The sequence below is a fragment of the Ailuropoda melanoleuca genome, unplaced genomic scaffold (assembly GCF_002007445.2).
Source record: "Ailuropoda melanoleuca isolate Jingjing unplaced genomic scaffold, ASM200744v2 unplaced-scaffold2864, whole genome shotgun sequence".
Classification (NCBI taxonomy): Eukaryota; Metazoa; Chordata; class Mammalia; order Carnivora; family Ursidae; genus Ailuropoda; species Ailuropoda melanoleuca.
Window position 1 is genome coordinate 13,298 of NW_023198992.1, and position 19,178 is coordinate 32,475.

At 34.5% G+C, this 19,178-nt stretch overlaps 2 protein-coding genes across 2 annotated transcripts; both read left to right on the forward strand.

The window, feature by feature from the left end:
- Positions 1 to 10,191: 10,191 nt before the first annotated feature.
- Positions 10,192 to 11,142, forward strand: LOC100482142 (olfactory receptor 14K1). Its single transcript, XM_002930270.2, has one exon. It carries the CDS (start codon positions 10,192 to 10,194, stop codon positions 11,140 to 11,142), a length of 951 nt encoding a protein of 316 aa, XP_002930316.2.
- A 1,447-nt stretch (positions 11,143 to 12,589) lies between these two features.
- Positions 12,590 to 12,907, forward strand: LOC105234562 (guanine nucleotide-binding protein G(i) subunit alpha-2-like). The gene has a single exon (XM_034650624.1). The coding sequence runs from the start codon at positions 12,590 to 12,592 to the stop codon at positions 12,905 to 12,907; it is 318 nt and encodes a 105-aa protein (XP_034506515.1).
- The last annotated feature ends 6,271 nt before the right edge of the window (positions 12,908 to 19,178 follow it).

Below are 19,178 nucleotides of genomic sequence, written 5' to 3' on the forward strand. Positions count from 1 at the left end.
AGTGTTGCCTATCATTTCTGGGTCAACTGAGCACTGATGAACTCTGATAAACCCTCTTTTCTACATCTTGCAGCTTTTCTTTTCTCTTCTAGGATTTTTGAAACACTGTATCATGGGTTTTCCTTCAAGGAGAACTTACTACCTGACTGTGAAACAGTTAACTCTCTCCTTGGAAAACCAGTGGGAAATAAAAGTAACTGGAAACATCTTTTCTTCATGTATTCAGTGTATATTTCTGAGTATCATATTTCATGTTCCTGAGAATGTCCTCAGGGTCAGAGAGGTCCATTTGTCAAAAGCAATAATCAGGTTAATAACATGCCTCAGAATGGTATTCCTTCTTATATTGTTTCATTCACCTCATTGGCCATTCATCTTCCTAGGAAGCTTCCCCAAATACACTAACTTGTGAAAAAATCATTTTCTTAGGTTTTACATTGAGAGTGTCAAGCTAAGGCAATAAATCAGTAAAACCTCTCAGGAAAATAAAATTTAGTCATTATGTAATGTTATTTTTTCAACATAAAATAATTTTATAGCTGTATTTCTATTATTTGAAATTGACTGTAATGCTTTAAGTGCACATAAGTATTTAAGTGTTAAATGCTTCAGAAGTAATTATTATACTCTAGTTAATTTAGTAATATTTAATTTCAAGATATACTGCAAAGCTATGGTAATCAAAACACTATGTCACTGGTACAAAAAATGGACACAAAGATCAATGGAACAGAATAGAAAGCTCAGAAATAAACCCATGTTTATATGGTCAATTAATCTACCACGGGGATGCAGTGATATGCAATGGGGGAAAGACAGTCTTTTCAGCAAATGGTCTTGGTAAAACTGGAGAGTTACATGAAAAAGAATGAAAATGGATCACTTTTGTTCTACATCCTACATAAAAATAAGCTCAAAATAGTTTAAATGTGACACCTGAAACCATAAAACTCCTAGAACAAAACATAAGCATTTGTTCCTTTGACATTGGCCTTAGTAAAATTGTCCTAGAAATGTCTCCTAAGGGAAGGGAAACAAAAGCAAGAACAAATTTTGGGACACACCAAAAATGAAAACCTTTTGCATAGCAAAGAAACCATCAATAAAACAAAAATAGTGAAGAAAACAATCCACAAACCTAAAAGACAACCTACAGAATGAGAGAAGATATTTGCAAATGGCATATCTGATAAAGAGCTAGTACCCAAAATCTATAAAGACCTTATTAAACTCAACACTGACAAACAAATAATCCAGTTAAGAAATCAGCAGAAGGCATGAATAGACATTTCTCCAAAGAAGACATGCAAGTGGCCAACAAACACATGAAAAAATGTTCAGCATCGCTCAGCATCAGGGAAATACAAATCAAAACCACAATGAGATACCAATTCACAACTGCCAGAATGGCTAAAATTGAAAACTCAGTGGCAACAGATGTTGGCAAAGATGCAGAGAAAGGGGAACCTTCTTGCACTGTTGGTGGAAATGCAAACTGGTGCTGCCACTCTAGAAAACTATATGGAGGTTCCTCAACAAGTTAAAAATAGAACTATCCTATGATCCAGGAATTGCACTGCAAGGTGATTACCCATAGAATGCACAAATACTAAATAAAAGTGTTACATGCACCCTGATGTTTATAGCCACATTATGTTCAATAGTCAAAATATGGAAACAGTTCGAGTTCCACCAGCTTATAAATGGATAAAGAAGATGTGAAATACATATAGGTATATATAAAAGAATGAAATCTTGTTATCTGCAAATACACAGAAGGAGGAAGAAAGAATTATGCTAAGTGAAAAAAAGAGGTCAGGGAAATACAAATACCACATGACTTCACTCATATGTGAAGTTAAGAACCAAAACAAATGAGCAAAAGGAAAAAGAGGGAGAGAAACCAAAAAAACGGACTCTTAACTATAGAGAGCAAACCGAGGGTTACCAGAGTGAAGATGAGTGGGGATGGGTTAAATAGGTGTTGGGTATTAAGGAGGGCACATGGTCTTATGAGCACCAGGTGTTGTATGGGAGTGTTGAATCACTTTATTGTACACCTGAGACTAGTGTTACACTGTATGTTAGCTAACTGGAATTTAAACAAAATTTAAAAATATACATGGCCCCATATGTTTATTGCAGCTGTGGAGACAGCCCAAATATCCACCAATAAATGGTAAAGAAGATGGGGTGTATGTACATAATGGAATATTCTCATCCATAAAATTGAATGTGATCTTGCCATTTGTTCAACATGGGTGAACCTAGAGGGTATTATGCTAAGTGAAATAAATCAAAGACAAATACCATATGAATTCACATATATGTGGAATCTAAAACAAAACAAAACAATTGAATAAACAAACAAAAAGCAGGATCAGAACTATATATACAGAACAAACTAATGGTTTCCGGGGGGGATGGGAAAAATTGGTAAAGAGGAGTGGGAGATACAGGCTTCCGGTTAGGGAATAAATAAATCATGGGGGTAAAATGTACAGTATAGGACATGTAATCAATGGTATCATAATCATGTGTGGTGACAGATGATAGCTACACTCATAGGGAAGAATGCATAATGTATAGACTTATTGAAGATGTATGTTGCACACCTGAAACTGATGTAGTATCGTGCATTATGTATACTTCAATAAAAAAACAAAAGTACTAAAAAATCTCTAGTTCAGTACATATAAACTTAATACCTAAAAAATTAATTACCTCTAACATCTTACTACTTTATAATACATCTGCTGTGGGAGGAAAATCTTTCCTTCTGATTCCATATTACTGAAGTATAATTGTATAACAAAAGCCAGTCATTTGATATGTCAAATAGTGGTCCATAAAGATAAGAGATGAACTTCAGTAATGTTGTCTATGTGCTAAAGGTCAGGTCATAGTTGTAATTTCTTCCAACACTGTGTGTTTTCCTGTTGAAAGAAATAGATGAAGAAATAGAAATTACACCAAAGAATGCATATGCTTTTGATCAGAAAAAAATATTACTAGGACTTGTAATAGAATTATAAAAATATGTAAAATTTAGTAAAGGAATATTTTGGAACTGCTATCTTGTTACTTCATAGTAAAGATAGATACTTTTCAATTTTTCTATTAATTCTAAATTACAGCATTTTAATAAACTTCTAGTTAACTTTTTATTAGCAGCTTCATGTGACTTAATATTGCTTATAAAGAGCATCTGTATTTTTTAAGGTTTTTTTTAACTAACAGCATCTGTATTTGAAAATGAAATAGTCAAGTGAATAATTACAATTATAAAAATCGCTTTTAGTTGTATTGTTACAATTTAGAATCTAATTGACATAGACTTTCAAATACGTAGCAAAGAAATATTTATTTGATAAATTCTGCAGAATGATTCAGTTGAAGTGCTCCAACCACGCAAAGAATTCATATCCCTCAAATGTAACCAAGATTGAAAAGTTTAAAGAAACTGAAACAAAGTAAAATTTATATGTATTAAGAAAACANAACAAAGTAAAATTTATATATATTAAGAAAACGGTATACTTTAAAACTTATCTGTAATTTTTAGAGTAAAATAATGCAAAAGACAAAACAGAAAAATATTTTATATTTTATTATATCAAGATGAGCAATAGGTATTCATCTATTATGTTCCAAACAACATTGTATTATTTTAATTATGTTCTATATATAATTCTCAAAAATCACATGCACGTTTATATATATATATATATATATAAATTCAGTTACTCTTCTATATTGATTTGTTAAGGATGATAATTTATTAATACTAGATATATTAATAAAATTATTATTAAAGAGATGCTTCATTATTAATACTTTAAAATTATATGTTCCTAAATAAATTGATTTTAAGAAATTATAATTTACTGACAATCTTAGAAAATTTATGTTTTATTCATAAGTATATTATTTTCCACATATCCAAATATATCTGACAGAAATAAAATTCTTTTTTTAAATTTCCAGNATTCTTTTTTTAAATTTCCAATTGTGTGTCTTTTATTCTTCCATTTGCCTTACTCCATAGCCCTTTATACTAACAATATTGATTAGAACTTATGGATTGGCATTATTTTTGAAAATAGAGAAATTCTGGTGTTGGTGCTGAAAAAGTAAGTCAACATGCATTCTACACCTGCAAGGAAATAAATCTGCTAAGAGCCACGTAGGCTTGGAAGAGGATCCTGGGCTATGGATGGCAACTCAGCCTGGACAAAGCTTTAAGTTCAGCCTTGTGAAACCTGATGCATCGGACCCAACTAAGCTGCACACACTTTTAACCCATGGAAAACAATTATTTGTGATTTTATAGATTGGTTGTTTAAGCCATTAATTTATGGTAATTTGTTAGGCTTTAAAATATATATACAGTATATAATCTCTGATTTCTGTTTAATTAAAAGTTGTATCACAACCTAAATTTCCTACGTCTTAGTATTTATGTTATTTTTTTAAGGGAGGTCAGACTTATTTGTTTGCTTTGATAATCTTATTTACTAATATTTTTGTAACATTCTCTTTTTTTGTAGTCTCAGAATTATAATAACATAACATAGCATAACATACCATAACAAACATAACATAACATAGCATAACATAACATAAAACAGTAAATAAATGGCCTAGTTGCAAAATTGAATTTTTCCCTCATAGTGGTAACACATGATTATTCTTTTTTTCTTTTTTTTTTTTAAATTACGTTCAGTTAGCCAGCATATAGTACATCATTATTTTAGTGTTCAACGATTCATCAATTGTGTATAACACCCAGTGTTCATTATAAAACTTTGGCAAAACTAGTCAATATCAAAAAAAAAAATGAGAACAACACATGACCCTATATACAGGAATTAAGATGTGACAACAATGCAATATCGTAAAAATAAAATAAGAGAATTCTTATGAGTTGCTCTCATTTTTAATCTTGACTGGTTTTGCCAAAGTTTCATTATTTTTTTACTGTTCTCAAGACATTGGCTTTTTATTTATTTCTATTTTTTATTTTTTATGTTATTGCATATCAGACCCAGTGCTCGTTGGCTTTTTAAATTCTCTTTATGTTATTTCCATTTCCCAGTTAATTATTTTCCCTTCTTATGTTTATCATTTTTCTTTTGAAACTAAAATTTTGCTTAATTGCTGAGATGAAGGTAGATAATATTCAACCTTTGGTATTGATACACTTTATGTTTTTTAAAGATTTTATTTATTTGAGAAAGAAAGAGAACATGAGAGCACATAAGAGAGAGCGTGAGTGGGGGAGGGGCAGAGGAAGAGGGAGAAGCGACTTGTACTAAGTAGGGAGCCCAACAAGGGGCTCAATCCCAGGACCTTGGGATGATGACCCAAACCTAAGGCAGATGCTTAACTAACTGAACCTTCCAGGTTCCTCTGGGATTAATATGATTTTAAAGCAAATATTATATGCACCCTATAATTAGTTATATATAACAATGCTTCATATCAATCAATTCAAATGTTATAATTTTATTATTATACCTTCTTGACTTAGTTTTAATGAAAACATATTTACTTGTTTTATATATATATATATAGAATCATATATGATTGAGAGATGGATGATAGGTAGATAGATAATACATAGAGATGGATTTTAACTCAATTGAATTACTACAACACAATGTGAAAAATTTTAGTTTTTTTGAAGAATATAAGATTTTATTTATTTATTTATTTATTTATTATATTGGAAGAAAGAGAGAAAGGGCATAAACAGGACAGAAGGAGGAATGGAGAGTAAAATCTCAAGCAGACTNTTTATTGGAAGAAAGAGAGAAAGGGCATAAGCAGGACGGAAGGAGGAATGGAAAGTAAAATCTCAAGCAGACGCAGTACTGAGAGCAGAGCCCAAGGTGGGACAGAATCTCAGGACCCTGAGATCATGACCTGAGATGAAATCAAGAAATGGACACTTAACTAACTGAACCACTCAGGTGCCCTTTAGTTCTTAAATTTTGATATTATTTTTATCATCTATATATTTTCTGAACATTTTTTATTGCAGAGTGTTTCTATGTTTTCATTTCTTTCAAGCATACTTAATAATTGGTTATTCAATAATTTTTGTGATGACTGAGTTAAGTGGTTGTCATATAATTCTAACATTTCTATCATTTTATTGTTGACATTTTTTTATTGTTTCTTCTTAGTTTGGGGATTTTCATTGTTATTTGTATGATGTGTGAGTTTTTCATTTAAAACTGGACATTTGAATTATAATAGTATGATACATGTATCTTATGTAAATCTTGTGTTTTAGCAGAACTCCTCTGATATTGTTCTGGTGGGTAAAATGGTAGTGTTACTTTGTTCTTGATAGTTGAAAGAAGAAACCTTCATTCTCTGTTTGATTTCTATTCACATCTGGATGAGGGTGGAAGGTGATGCTTACTAATACTGGGAGGAAAGTTTCAGTCAGTATATATTGTATATATATGTTAATAATGACATTACCTAATTGAAAGTGTTATTGTGGGGATAGAAATGGGACTGAGAATACCACCCAATGTACTCAGAGGACTGTCTGACATGTATTTATATTTGACCAATACAACTATGTACTTAAGTGATAAATCCAGTTTAGAAATAAAATTTTTTCTAAGAAAAAAATCTAAATTCAGACATCCAATGAATTCATTTTACAATGGAAAGTACTAGAGCCAGAGAGTGAAAGGAAACGCACTAAGTTAAGCACGTTGATTATAATGCTTATTGAAAAAAATGGTATGTTTGAGTCTGTTTCAATGATAAAATCCTGACTCCATGTTTACCTTCAATTTGTATCAAGTGCATATAATTTTTAATAACATGTTTATTATATTATGTTAGTCACCATACAGTACATCCCTAGTTTTTGATGTAAAGTTCCATGATTCATTACTTGCTTATAACACCCAGTGCATGATGCAATACGTGCCCTCCTTAATAAGTGCATTTAATTTTTATACATTTTAACAGTGTCACAATTAGGACATCAGAGAAATCATTAGAGAATTTATTATATCTTGTATCACAAAAGTTCAAGTTTAAGAAATATTTTAAATCGCAGCAGATTTTCCAAGCATGGAGAAAACAATACACAGAGCTATAAATATAGATCATAAACAAAACTAATTAAAACCAAATTTCTTTGCACCCTCAAAAACATATGCAAGCTTATTATTTAGCTTGTCATATTTAGAGCATAAATATCCATTCCCTTTTGATTAAAATCTAATGTTAAATAAAGTGAACGGGACTCTATCTGTTGTTTTTCCTCTTTGCAGAGGCCTGGTAGTATATTTCCAAGGACCTGGGAAAAGACAAGAGCTCAAAAGCAAAAGTCTGATGTGTGAGATATTCATGCCAGGGCTAAATGCTGCTGATTACTCCTGGTTAATATGTTTTCATACAGAAATACACTCACAGTCCTGAAGGGACTCTTGCTTCCCTGTAGGTCCATAGTTTTCCCAAAGGGCGATACACAACACATTGAAAAGTATGTTATGCTCTTTGAAAATATAAGAGGAAGACTTCAGGTAAGAGGATTACATTAATTTCTCACTCATACTATGGACAGCAGAAGAGCTATCAAGAAAAAGAAGACATTGGGAATCAACAGAACCCTAGAATTTTGAATCATAGTATGTAAGCATGAACCCCAGCGATTAATACATTTTTAATAACATAAATGGGTAAAAAAAAAAAGGCTCCATGGGCTACATACAACCAAACAGGTAAAAAAATGCCTTTTTCTATGTAAAGTGGATTTCAAACAAGTAGCTAATACATGCAAGTAGAGCATTTATGTATACGTATAATGTGTGTGTGAATATATAGATATAGATAGATATAGATGNAGCTAATACATGCAAGTAGAGCATTTATGTATACGTATAATGTGTGTGTGAATATATAGATATAGATAGATAGATATAGATGTGTGTGTGTGTGTATGTGTATGTATGTATATATGTAATTACTCTGAAGTATACACTTTAATTGCTGCAAGATTTGGCCCTGTGTCTATTAATACCATCCTGACTTCATGCTATCTTTTAATTTTTGCAACTGCATTTCATTTTTAGTCATTGCAATATGGGTGATGAACAGGACATTGAAAGAAGCAGTAGAAAAAAATATTTTTGGGGGGGCCTGGGTGGCACAGTGGTTAAGCGTCTGCCTTCAGCTCAGGGCGTGATCCTGGTGTTAANACGTCTGCCTTCAGCTCAGGGCGTGATCCCGACGTTATGGGATAAAGCCCCACATCAGGCTCCTCCGCTAGGAGCCTGCTTCTTCCTCTCCCACTCCCCCTGCTTGTGTTCCCTCTCTCGCTGGCTATCTCTATCTCTGTCAAATAAATAAATAAAATCTTTAAAAATTTTTTTTTGTCTACATCACAAAAATTCAGATTCTAAAATTGTCCTCTGAGAAGATAGTTACAGGAAATAATCTTAAAAATATGCAAATTTCTGACTCTTAGGGAAATTCCAAAAAGTAATTCTAAAATGATATTGTATCTTCTTGAAGATTTTGGGGAAAAAAAACAAAAACAAAAACTTACTAACTTCTTAATCAACAGTGCAGTCTTGCTGTCAAGGAATCACTCTATTGATGAGAATCTTCAGGTTTCACTGCTTTCTTGATTGCCAAACACCAGAGCAGACACTTGATGCCTTCAATCTCAACATTTTATCAGGTTCAAGGANCTTCCTTGATTGCCAAACACCAGAGCAGACACTTGATGCCTTCAATCTCAGCATTTTATCAGGTTCAAGGAAATCATCCATGAGAGATATCAGTTTAAAGTAGACTTTACATCAAATTCTACAGTTATGATATATGCAGTCAATATATTTATGATATACCTCAGTAAAATAAAAATAAATTAAAATATAGCAATCCTTACAGGAGAAGAAAAATTACTAAATGCCTTGATAGCCTTCTTGGTTTGAATTATAAGTCAATTTTTTAACATTCGTATTGAGGCCACACTTGTAATATGAGACTTCAAAAGGTGCTACTGTCTTACCGAGAATGGTTGTTCACTGCTCTCATTCAAGAATCTGAGAAGGCTTGACATATCGGATAAAATTCAGTTGAGATCCTCTGTCTTTTTTTAAGAATTAATAAAAAATAGACATTTTGTAGAAAATGACAGATGGACTACAGCTAAATTTCTTGTATATTAATAAAAAGTGTGAAGATTTCCCCTTTAATTATTCTGTATAGCTTTCATAAAATATGTCCTACATTTTATTTTTCAAAGTTACTGTAACTTAGCATTGAAGGAAACATTTCTGCCAGTGTTTCTATTCCTCATTGCTCTGTTTGTATTTATCATTTCACTTTAGTCTCAACCACCTTTCTCTAAAATTTGCCTCTCTCTTGACCCTAAAAACGTTGGCTATATAGCCTGGGAATGAATGTGTGTGCAAGATTGTCTGTGTGTGTGTGTAAACATGTGAGGNTGTGTGTAAGCATGTGAGTGAGTAGAGGTATGAGCAACCAGGATTAGGAAAAGTGGACCTATCCCCCATATTCCATATCCTTCTCCCTCTTTTCATCTATAACTACTATTACTTTTCTCAATGCAATGATATAACTCCATACTTATTAATTCGCTCTCCACATTTTGAATCTCATTTCTATCATAAATTTAGTTTTTATTCTTTAGTATGATGTACTCAATCACAGAATCAAATGAAAAATATTATTTACTTCTTGTGGATAAAGGTAATGTGTATAAAAGCAAACACTTCTACAGAAATTTGAAGTTATTACCTTCTATTATTTGAAATGATTTGAAAATTTATTTGGTGTACTAAGATTTTATTTAGAATATTGAGCAAATAATTCTGGATATATTTTATAAAGATAAATGTTTCATCATAAATACAGCAAGGACTAATAAGTGGAAGACTTTTCCTATTCTTTCTTCCTATTCTTCCTAGTCTTCTCACTTACACATCAAATTCAGACAAAAACTAGGATTGACATAGTGAAGAGGTCATAAACCCTACCATGCATGTCAGGAGAGTAAAATTCTGCCTGTCTTATAAACACAAAATAGATGAATTCTTACATTAAAACATTCTTGGAAAGGACAAAGTCTTAACAGGAACTGATGTTGTGTCTTTTCTCTCCTTTGTCTCATACTGAGTGGAAAACATGACCAACCACTCAGCAGGGATGGAATTCTTCCTCGTGGCATTCTCAGACACCAGAGAGCTGCAGGTTTTACATGGCTTTCTGTTTTTGCTTATTTACCTGGTGACCCTTATGGGGAATCTTCTCATTATTGTCCTGGTCACTCTGGATCAGTGTCTTCACACCTCCATGTACTTCTTCCTGAAGAACTTATCACTTTTTGATGCCTGCCTCATTTCCATCACACTTCCAAAATTTATCCTGAACTCTTTATCCCACAGAAATATCATTTCCTTCTCAGAATGCATGTTACAGGTGTTGCTGGTGATCCACTTTGGAGTATCTGAGCTTTTCCTTCTAATTGCCATGTCCTATGACCCTATGTGGCCATCTTGTCACCCATTGCACTATGATGTCATCATGAACAGGAGAGTCTGTGTGAGCATGACAGCTGCATCCTGGTTTCTTGGGAGTATTTTTGGAGTCTTATACTCAGCCGGCACATTCTCTTTATCTTTCTGTGGCTCCAGAAAATTTTCTCAGTTTTTCTGTGATGTCCCCTCCCTACTGAAGATCTCTTGCTCAAAGGCTCATGTCACTATTGATATTAGCGAGGTAATAGGGGTTATGTATGCATTTTTTAGTTTGTTGTCCATTGGATTTTCATACATTTGCATTTTCAATACAGTGCTGAGAATGCCATCATTACAAGGTTGGTCAAAAGCCTTTTCCACTTGTACACCCCATCTCATAGTTGTCACAACATATATTGTGACAGGCACCATTGCCTATCTGAAGCCAGTCCCTGATTCCCTACATCTTGTGGATTTTTTGGTGTCTGTGTTCTATTCCGTGTTGCCTCCATCTTTGAACCCCATAATATACAGCCTAAGGAACAAGGAAATCAAGGCAGCTGTGAGGAGGTTTCTATGGAAACTAAGTCATTATACATTCTATGGAGAAAAACAGTAGAACTAGAATTTATAAAGCTAAATTCCATGGTTTAAAAAACATACATATCGGGGCGCCTGGGTGGCACAGCGGTTAAGCGCCTGCCTTCGGCTCAGGGCATGATCCCGGCATTATGGGATTGAGCCCCACATCAGGCTCCTCCACTATGAGCCTGCTTCTTCCTCTCCCACTCCCCCTGCTTGTGTTCCCTGTCTCACTGGCTGTCTCTATCTCTGTCGAATAAATAAATAAAATCTTTTTAAAAAATAAGTAAAAAACATATATATTTTACAATCTAGGATGAACATCAATATCCTATATAGTAAAATATTCACTTCATTTAACAGTGCTAGGATAAAGTTGACATGTTCATGCTTATTAATAAGTATTCATTATCATAAAACCTCCAAGAATAGCATATGATTTACCTAGTATCTGTGCATATAAATTGTTTCAGAAACACTATGACAGTTTTTCAAATGGTTTACTGAACATTTCCATGTACTCCTTTTTTGGGGGGGATCTGGAATATATTACTTTACGTGGCATAAAGGGATTCAGTAGATGTAATGCAATTAAGGGGCATGAGATGGGGTGATATTCTAGACTGTCCAAGGGGCCCTAATCTAATCACGAAAGTGGAGTATTTCCAGATATTTTTAGAGGGAGATCTGTCTGTGGAAGTGTGGTCTTCCATTGTTGACTTTGTAGATGGAAGGGTCTAATATATAGACAGAGGCAGCCTCTGGAGATGGGTAAATGCAGGAACAGTTAGTTCACTGGAGACCCAAAAAAGAGTGCAGCCATACCAGCCACATCCTCATTTTAGCCTAGTGTGATTGGTGTTTGATTTCTAAATTACATGACTTTAAAACATAACATGTTATTAAGCCATAGGATTAGTAAAAATTTGCTACAAAAGCAATAGAAATTTAACAAAAGCATTAAATACTTATCTTCTTAAATATCTCTTAAAAGAGAATTTCCTTAGAATAGGAATGCAGACTGAAAGTGAAGGTCTTAGTTAAAGGAAAAAAAAAACTATGAAAAGAAAAATACATCAAAATGCTTAAAATTTTGCAAAATAATTGAGATTATATTACTCCATTCACTATCTTTATCCACTAGATTTCGTATACTACAATTTTTATTTTATATGGAAAATACCCTCCATTATAAATAATAAATAAATAAAAACATAAATAAATAAATGAAATTAGGTATTTTAATAATTGTTGTTAGCATTTTTAATATCTTATTAAATTTTGCCTTAATTTTCATTATGTCTTAAATTAGTTTACAACATTTAATTACTTATATTTCTTCCACTAGTAACGTGTTTAATTCTTATGTGGTATTTATTGTTGAGACTCAATATACAACGATTATCTACTGCCAATTGTAGAGCTAACTGTAGAGGGAGGGCTGGAGCCCAAGGTGTTGGGAAAAGCTGGCAGGATATGGTGGGATGCACTGCACCATGGGTGCCAAGGACAAGGTGGTGGCCCAGCACTTCAAGATGATCAACAAAAACCAGAAAGACAGCAAGAATGTGGCACAGGTGGTGAAGTTGCCCCTTTTGGGTGCTGAGGAATCAGGGAAGATCACCATTGTCAAGCAGATGAAGTTCATCCACGAGGACAGCTACTTGGAAGAAGAATACTGGCAGTACCATGCAGTCCTCTACAGCAACACCATCCAGTCAATCATGGCCATTGTCAAAGCTGTGGGCAATCTGCAGATTAACTTCACCAAACCCTCCTGCATAGATGAGGCTAGGGACTAACTAGGCAAGTAGCTACATCCAGAATAAGTCTGAGGATCTGAACAAGGTCACGGATACCACGGAAATCTACACACACCTCACCTTCACCCTCAACACCAAGAACACACAGTTGGTGTTTGATGTTTCCACCAACTTCACCATCATGAGCAACCTGAAGGACTGCAGCCTCTTCTGAGGGGCAGTGGGGCCTCGCAGGATGAGCCACCACCAACTCAGGTCCCCACACTCCCTGAGGAAAATGGGGGCAGTGGGATCAGACTCCCCAGCTTCCCCCAACACCCGTTGGCCACTTTCCCCCTTTCTTCTCTCTGTTCTTGGGTCCCCAACCCCTCTCAGCTCCAGAAACTCAGGATAGGAGCTGACCCACACCTCCCTGTTTTAGGCCAGCCCTTAATCCATGTGTTGGTACTAGGAATGGCCATGGTACCCCCTTCCTGTGCATCAGTTCTGTTCTTAACCATTGCCTTGTTCTGTGATGGGATTGGGGAGAACATGCTGAGTCTCCCAAGGACTGTGGGTGGAGGATCACTCACTTCTCCACCTTGGAACCCCTGGCTTTGCTAAACACCAACCCCTGACTCACCCCAAGTCCAAAAGTTCGTAGGGAACCTCTTGCCCTTACCATTCCAAGGCTCCAAAGGAAAAAGCAAAAGAAGCATGAGAGGCCACTATTCTTGAAGACGACCTGTTCATTTTTGTAATTTAAAAAAATGAAAAAAATAAATGAAAATAAAGGGGAAAACAAAGACAAAACTACAGACCTAGAAAACTTTTTAGAGAAAAACTATTTAAAACTGTGAGATCATGACCAGCACTCACCCAGCACCATGATGGTGATTCCACCTTTTGAGTGTCTCTGAGGGTTTACACCCATCTCTGTGCTATCTGACCCCTGTCCTGGCACTGTCCCTGCCCTGACTTCCATAGAATTGGATTCCAAGCACAGTTCCAGACACCTGCTAACATCACTGAGGGTTCTGTCCCAGTGGCCATGATCCCTGGCTCCATTAACCTAAATGTACCTCCGTGTCTCTAACATAGGAACCGCCTCTGCCTGCTGAGGGACATGCTTCTTGTGTGCCTGTCCCAGTCCCAGGTCCTTCACAATTGAACACTTCTTGGGTTTTCTTTCTTTCCTTCCCATGTTCATTTGTTTTGTTTCTTAAAATCCACGTATGAGTGAAATCATAAGGTATTTGTCTTTCTCTGACTTGCTTAATTCGCTTAGCATAGTATTCTTTAGCTCCATCCACAAATGACAAGTTTTCATTCCTAGTTTAGCTGAGTAATATTCCATTCAGACACCTATCTCCATTGGTCCTTGATTGCCATTTTGGCTCTTTTTATAATTTGGCTATTATCATAATGTTGCTATAAACATCAGGATGCATGCATCCCTTCAAATTAGGTAATTTTGGTAAATACGTAAGAGTGCAATTGCTGGATCATATGGTGGTTCCATTTTTAAGTTTTTGAGGAAACTCCACACTGTTTTTCAGAGTGGCCACACCAGTTTGCTTTCCCACCAACCATGTAAGAGGATTCCCCCTCTCCACACCCTTGCTAACAACTACTGTATCTTGTACAGATGATTTTAGTCATTTTGACATGTGTGAGGCAATATGTGATTATAGTTTTGATTTGTATTTCCCTCATGATGAGTGATAATGAGGATATTTTCATGTGTGAATTGGCCACCTGTATGTCTTCTTTGTACAAATGTATAATCATGGCTTCTGCCCATTTTTTTTTCTTTTTTAATATGTCATGTATTTATTTGACAGAGAGAGAGAGAGAACACACGCACAGGCACGGAGAGTGGCAGTCAGAGGGAGAGAGAAAAGTAGACTCCCGGCTGAGCAATGAGCCCAACTCGGAGCTTGATCCCAGGACCCTGGGATCACAACACAAACCAGAGGCAGATGTCCAACCAACTGGGGCACCCAGATGCCTGGCTTCTGCCCATTTTAGTTGGATTGTTCATTTTTAAGTGTTGAGTAATAAGTTCTTTATATAATTTGGATAATAACCCAGAGTGGGGAGGGGGAGGGGAATGGTTAAATAGGTGATGGATATTAAGCACTGAACTTGTTGTGAATATCACTGTGTGTTGTATGTAAGTGTTGAATCACTCAATTGTACACCTGACACTAATATTCAGCTGTATGCTAACTAACTCTAAATTAAATAAAAACTTAAGAACATGAATAAAAAGAACAAAGAAACCTCAATATGATGTATCGGATATTCCAATTATTTTATCCTATTTGAGACACATGATTTGTCAGGTACTGTATTTTGATATGTCCTTTGCATGGAAATTGATTAATTAAGTTTAATATATCATAGAACAGATGACTCTCCATTAGTTTCTCTTTCAAAAGGTCATGTTACATATTGCACATAACAGCAATGCTAGCACCTAAGCAGTAGTTTTTTGAGAGTATTCAGTAAGTAAATATATATAAATCAATTACTGTGCCTACAGGAAGTACTCAACAGTAGTAATAATAATTAATAACATTCCTTCTAACAAGTCACAAAAATACGGTCAACTATTATTACAAATTTGAATTATATTCCATTACAAAATTAAATGATTCATTTCATAGTTTGATATGTATAATCATATATTCATTTTTCTTTTTCTCTCATTTACATTATGGTGGGTTCATATATCATTTGTACTAGTAAGGAGGAGTCAAAACTAAACAGACTTTAACTTCTACTTTGATATGATCTTCTGAATTCTTCATCAAAGGACATACTCAGTTAAAAGTGACTGACCAAAAAGACCCATTCTTAAGGGCTCTTATCAGGTGTACTTTCAATTGTCTTAATCTAATCTTTCAAGTCCTTTCTGGACCCTTTGGTGGTTATGACAAGTGGCTGGATGACTTCACATTAAATCCAATACACATATGGTTTACCATTCATGTCTATCAGAGGGAGAGTACATCTCAACCTGTCAATTCATTTGGAGAAGATTCTAGGATGCCGCAAATTCAACAAATAGGTATGTTAAGACCTAAATAAATGTGACAGTAGGAACTTGTCCTTGTGAGACTAATTGCGGCATTTAAAATATATAGTTTCCGCTTTTAGGTGAGTGGCTGTGTAAAAACAACTCACCAATAAATATCATGTTGGTGATGGACTTTTTGTATATGACCAGTATTATGTTAAGATACATTTCTTCTATTTCTTGTTTTTGAGATTCTTTTTTTAATGTTTTGAGATATTTTTAAATATATTCTTTTTGCATCTATTGATAAGTTTTTGATATATATTTAATATGTGTATGTTTCTTTTTATATAACCTTTCATTTTGTTAAAATAATTAATCAAATTAATTGATTTGTGTATATTGAAACATCCTTATATTCTAGAGATAAATTCCTTTGGTAAATGCATATAATCCTTTCAATGTGCTGGTGAGTTTAGTTTGCTAATATTTTATTAAATAATTTACATCTATGGAAATACTGAAGGAAGAAATGGAAATTAATAAAATAGTAATTGGAGAATTTAATACCACACTTTCAATAATGTGTAGAACATTCAACAGAAAATCAATACAGGAACAGTAGACATAAATAACATTATAGACCATATGGACCAAAAATACCCACACAGGTTATTCCACACAACAGCACCCTGAGAATCAACTTCTGTGCATGTGATCCAGATTTCTTCCAACTAAGTTGTCAATATCCTGTGACCCATTTAGTGCTTAAGCACTATTTTTCAATACAGGTTCTTTACATCTCCTGCTATGTTCTGCTGGAATCTTAGTCTCCCTATATCACTGGAGGAAATGAGACAAGTTTGGACACATGAGGAAAAGAGAATTTCATCTCCTTGTAACAAATCCTCACAGGTGGAGGCAATGGACTAATTATTTGTGTGGGTTAGTTGATTCTCTCAAATAAGGGGGATAGTGTGGGATACTTACATCATCAAATAATATTCAGGGATTTCAGGTGCAAAATTTACCAGCCTTGTCTGAGTCTACATAAATGCAATCAATTTCCCAGTGTTCCACTCTTCCCAAACAATGCCCTTCCCTTTGTGTAAGAGATTCTGGATGTTCTCTGTATTCAAATTCTCCAGAAAAATAGAACAAAGTATCTGTGTGTATATATAGACAGGTCTATCTCTCTCTATCAATATATCTATGTCTATCTATCATCTATCTACCATCTATCTATCTCTACTAAAATGGCCCATGCAATTATTTGGAAAGTTCAAAATCTGCAGTGCATGCTACAAGGCTGGAAATCCAAGGGAGCATTCATATGTCAGCTCAAGCCCAATGGTTGACTACTGGAAAGCCAGGGGAGAGCTGATGTTGCAGTTAATGTCCAAAGGCCACCATACCTGCAGAATTTATTTATACTTAGCAGGAAGTCCGTCTTTTATAACGTTCATCCAACACCTTGACCACTCTCTTGGGCCTCATCTTGGGCCATGGTCTTCTCCAGGTTTCTGTGACATCTACACATTCCTAAACTTCTGACCCACAGTGACCTTTTCTTATCCTGTGTTGAATTTGTCCTTAGCTCAGCTACCACTTTTTACTGTCACCCAAGGATATGTTCATGTCTTTCTTTATATAATCTTTTTCAGAGAATTCTTAGTAGCTGGATATTATAAAACCTAAAATTTAGATTTCCGCCTTTGGTAATTACTTTGAGTTTCCAACTGGTATTGAATAATAAACTGAATACATATTTGATATTTCATATATGTCACAAACATAATATGGCCAAAATATTTATCCAACCAACAAACACAGTATGTCCTTTTTTTTCTCATGTATCTTTCTCAATAAAGGTAGCCACCTATGAAATTCTAAGGACAGAAAAAAATATAAAACTAGTCATTACCTTTGTTGACAAAATTCTTTAACTGCACACATGCTGCCCTTCAGCAAGTAATATCACCTTATACTCCAAGTATTTCTGATATCTAAACATTTGTTTATATCATGTTCTACTTTTCCTGTTTACAATACCATGATTCTTTCTTATGTTACCATAAAAGCCACCTAAACAATCTCTCAAATTTATGTCGTCTTCAACAAATCTTTCTGTGCAGACCAGTGATACTTAATTTTAAAACATAACAAAACCAGAGAGCAAACAACCAAAGAAGCAACAAACAAGGTTAAATTATTGTTTTTATCAATACAATAATAGTAGGGAAATTTATTATTTTTTTCATTTAAATTCATATAATTAATACATAATGTATTATTGGTTTCCAAGGTAGAGTGGAGAGATCCATCATTCTCATATAATACCCAGTGCTAATTACATCACATGCCTTCCTTAATATCCATCACTCAGTGACCCCATCCCTCCTTCCACTCCAGCCACCCTCATTTTGTTTCCTATGATAAAGAGTCTCTTATGGTTTGTCTCGGTCTCTGATTTCATCTTGTTTTACTTTTTTCTCTCTTCCTTTATTTTCCCCTGTTTCTTAAATTCCACATATGAGTGATATCATATGAAAATTGTTTTTCTCTGATTGACTTATTTCACTTAGCATAATACCTTCTACTTCCAACCGCATCATTGCAAGTTGCAAGACCATATTTTTGATGGCTGAACAATATTCCATTGTATGTATAAAGCACTGCTTCTTTATCTGTTCATCTGTCAATGGATATCCTGGCTTTTTCCACAGTTTGCTTATTTTGGACATTTCTGCTATAAACGTTGGGGTGTATGTGCCCCTTTGGATCACTATATTTGTATATTTGAGGGAAATACCCAGTAGTGCAACTGCTGTGTCATAAGGTAGCTCTATTTTCAGCTTTTTGAGGATCCTCCATGCTGTTTTCCAGAGTAGCAGTACCACCTTGCATTCCCACCAACAGTGTTAAGAGGGTTCCACTTTCTCTGCATCCTCACCAACATCTGTTATTTCCTGACTTGTTAATTTTAGCCATTCTGACTGGTGTGAAGAGGTATCTCATTGTGGTTTTTATTTGCTTTTCCATGATGCTGAGTGATGCTGAACAATTTTCATGTGTCTGTTGGTCATTTGTTTGTCTTTGGAGAAACATCTGTTCATGTCTTCTGCCCATTTCTTTATTGGATTATTTGTTCTTTGAGTGTTGAGTTTGAGAAGTTCTTTATAGATTTGGATACTAGCCCTTTATCTGATATGTCATTTGCAAATATTTTCTCCCATTTTTTCAGTTGTCTTTTGGTTTTGTCAACTGTTTCTTTTGCTGTGCCAGTTTTTTTTATCTGGATGAAGT

Bases quoted from the DNA above. Each gene is read 5' to 3' on its own strand.
- LOC100482142 (XM_002930270.2), top strand. From the start codon at position 10,192: ATGACCAACCACTCAGCAGGGATGGAATTCTTCCTCGTGGCATTCTCA.
- LOC105234562 (XM_034650624.1), top strand. From the start codon at position 12,590: ATGCACTGCACCATGGGTGCCAAGGACAAGGTGGTGGCCCAGCACTTC.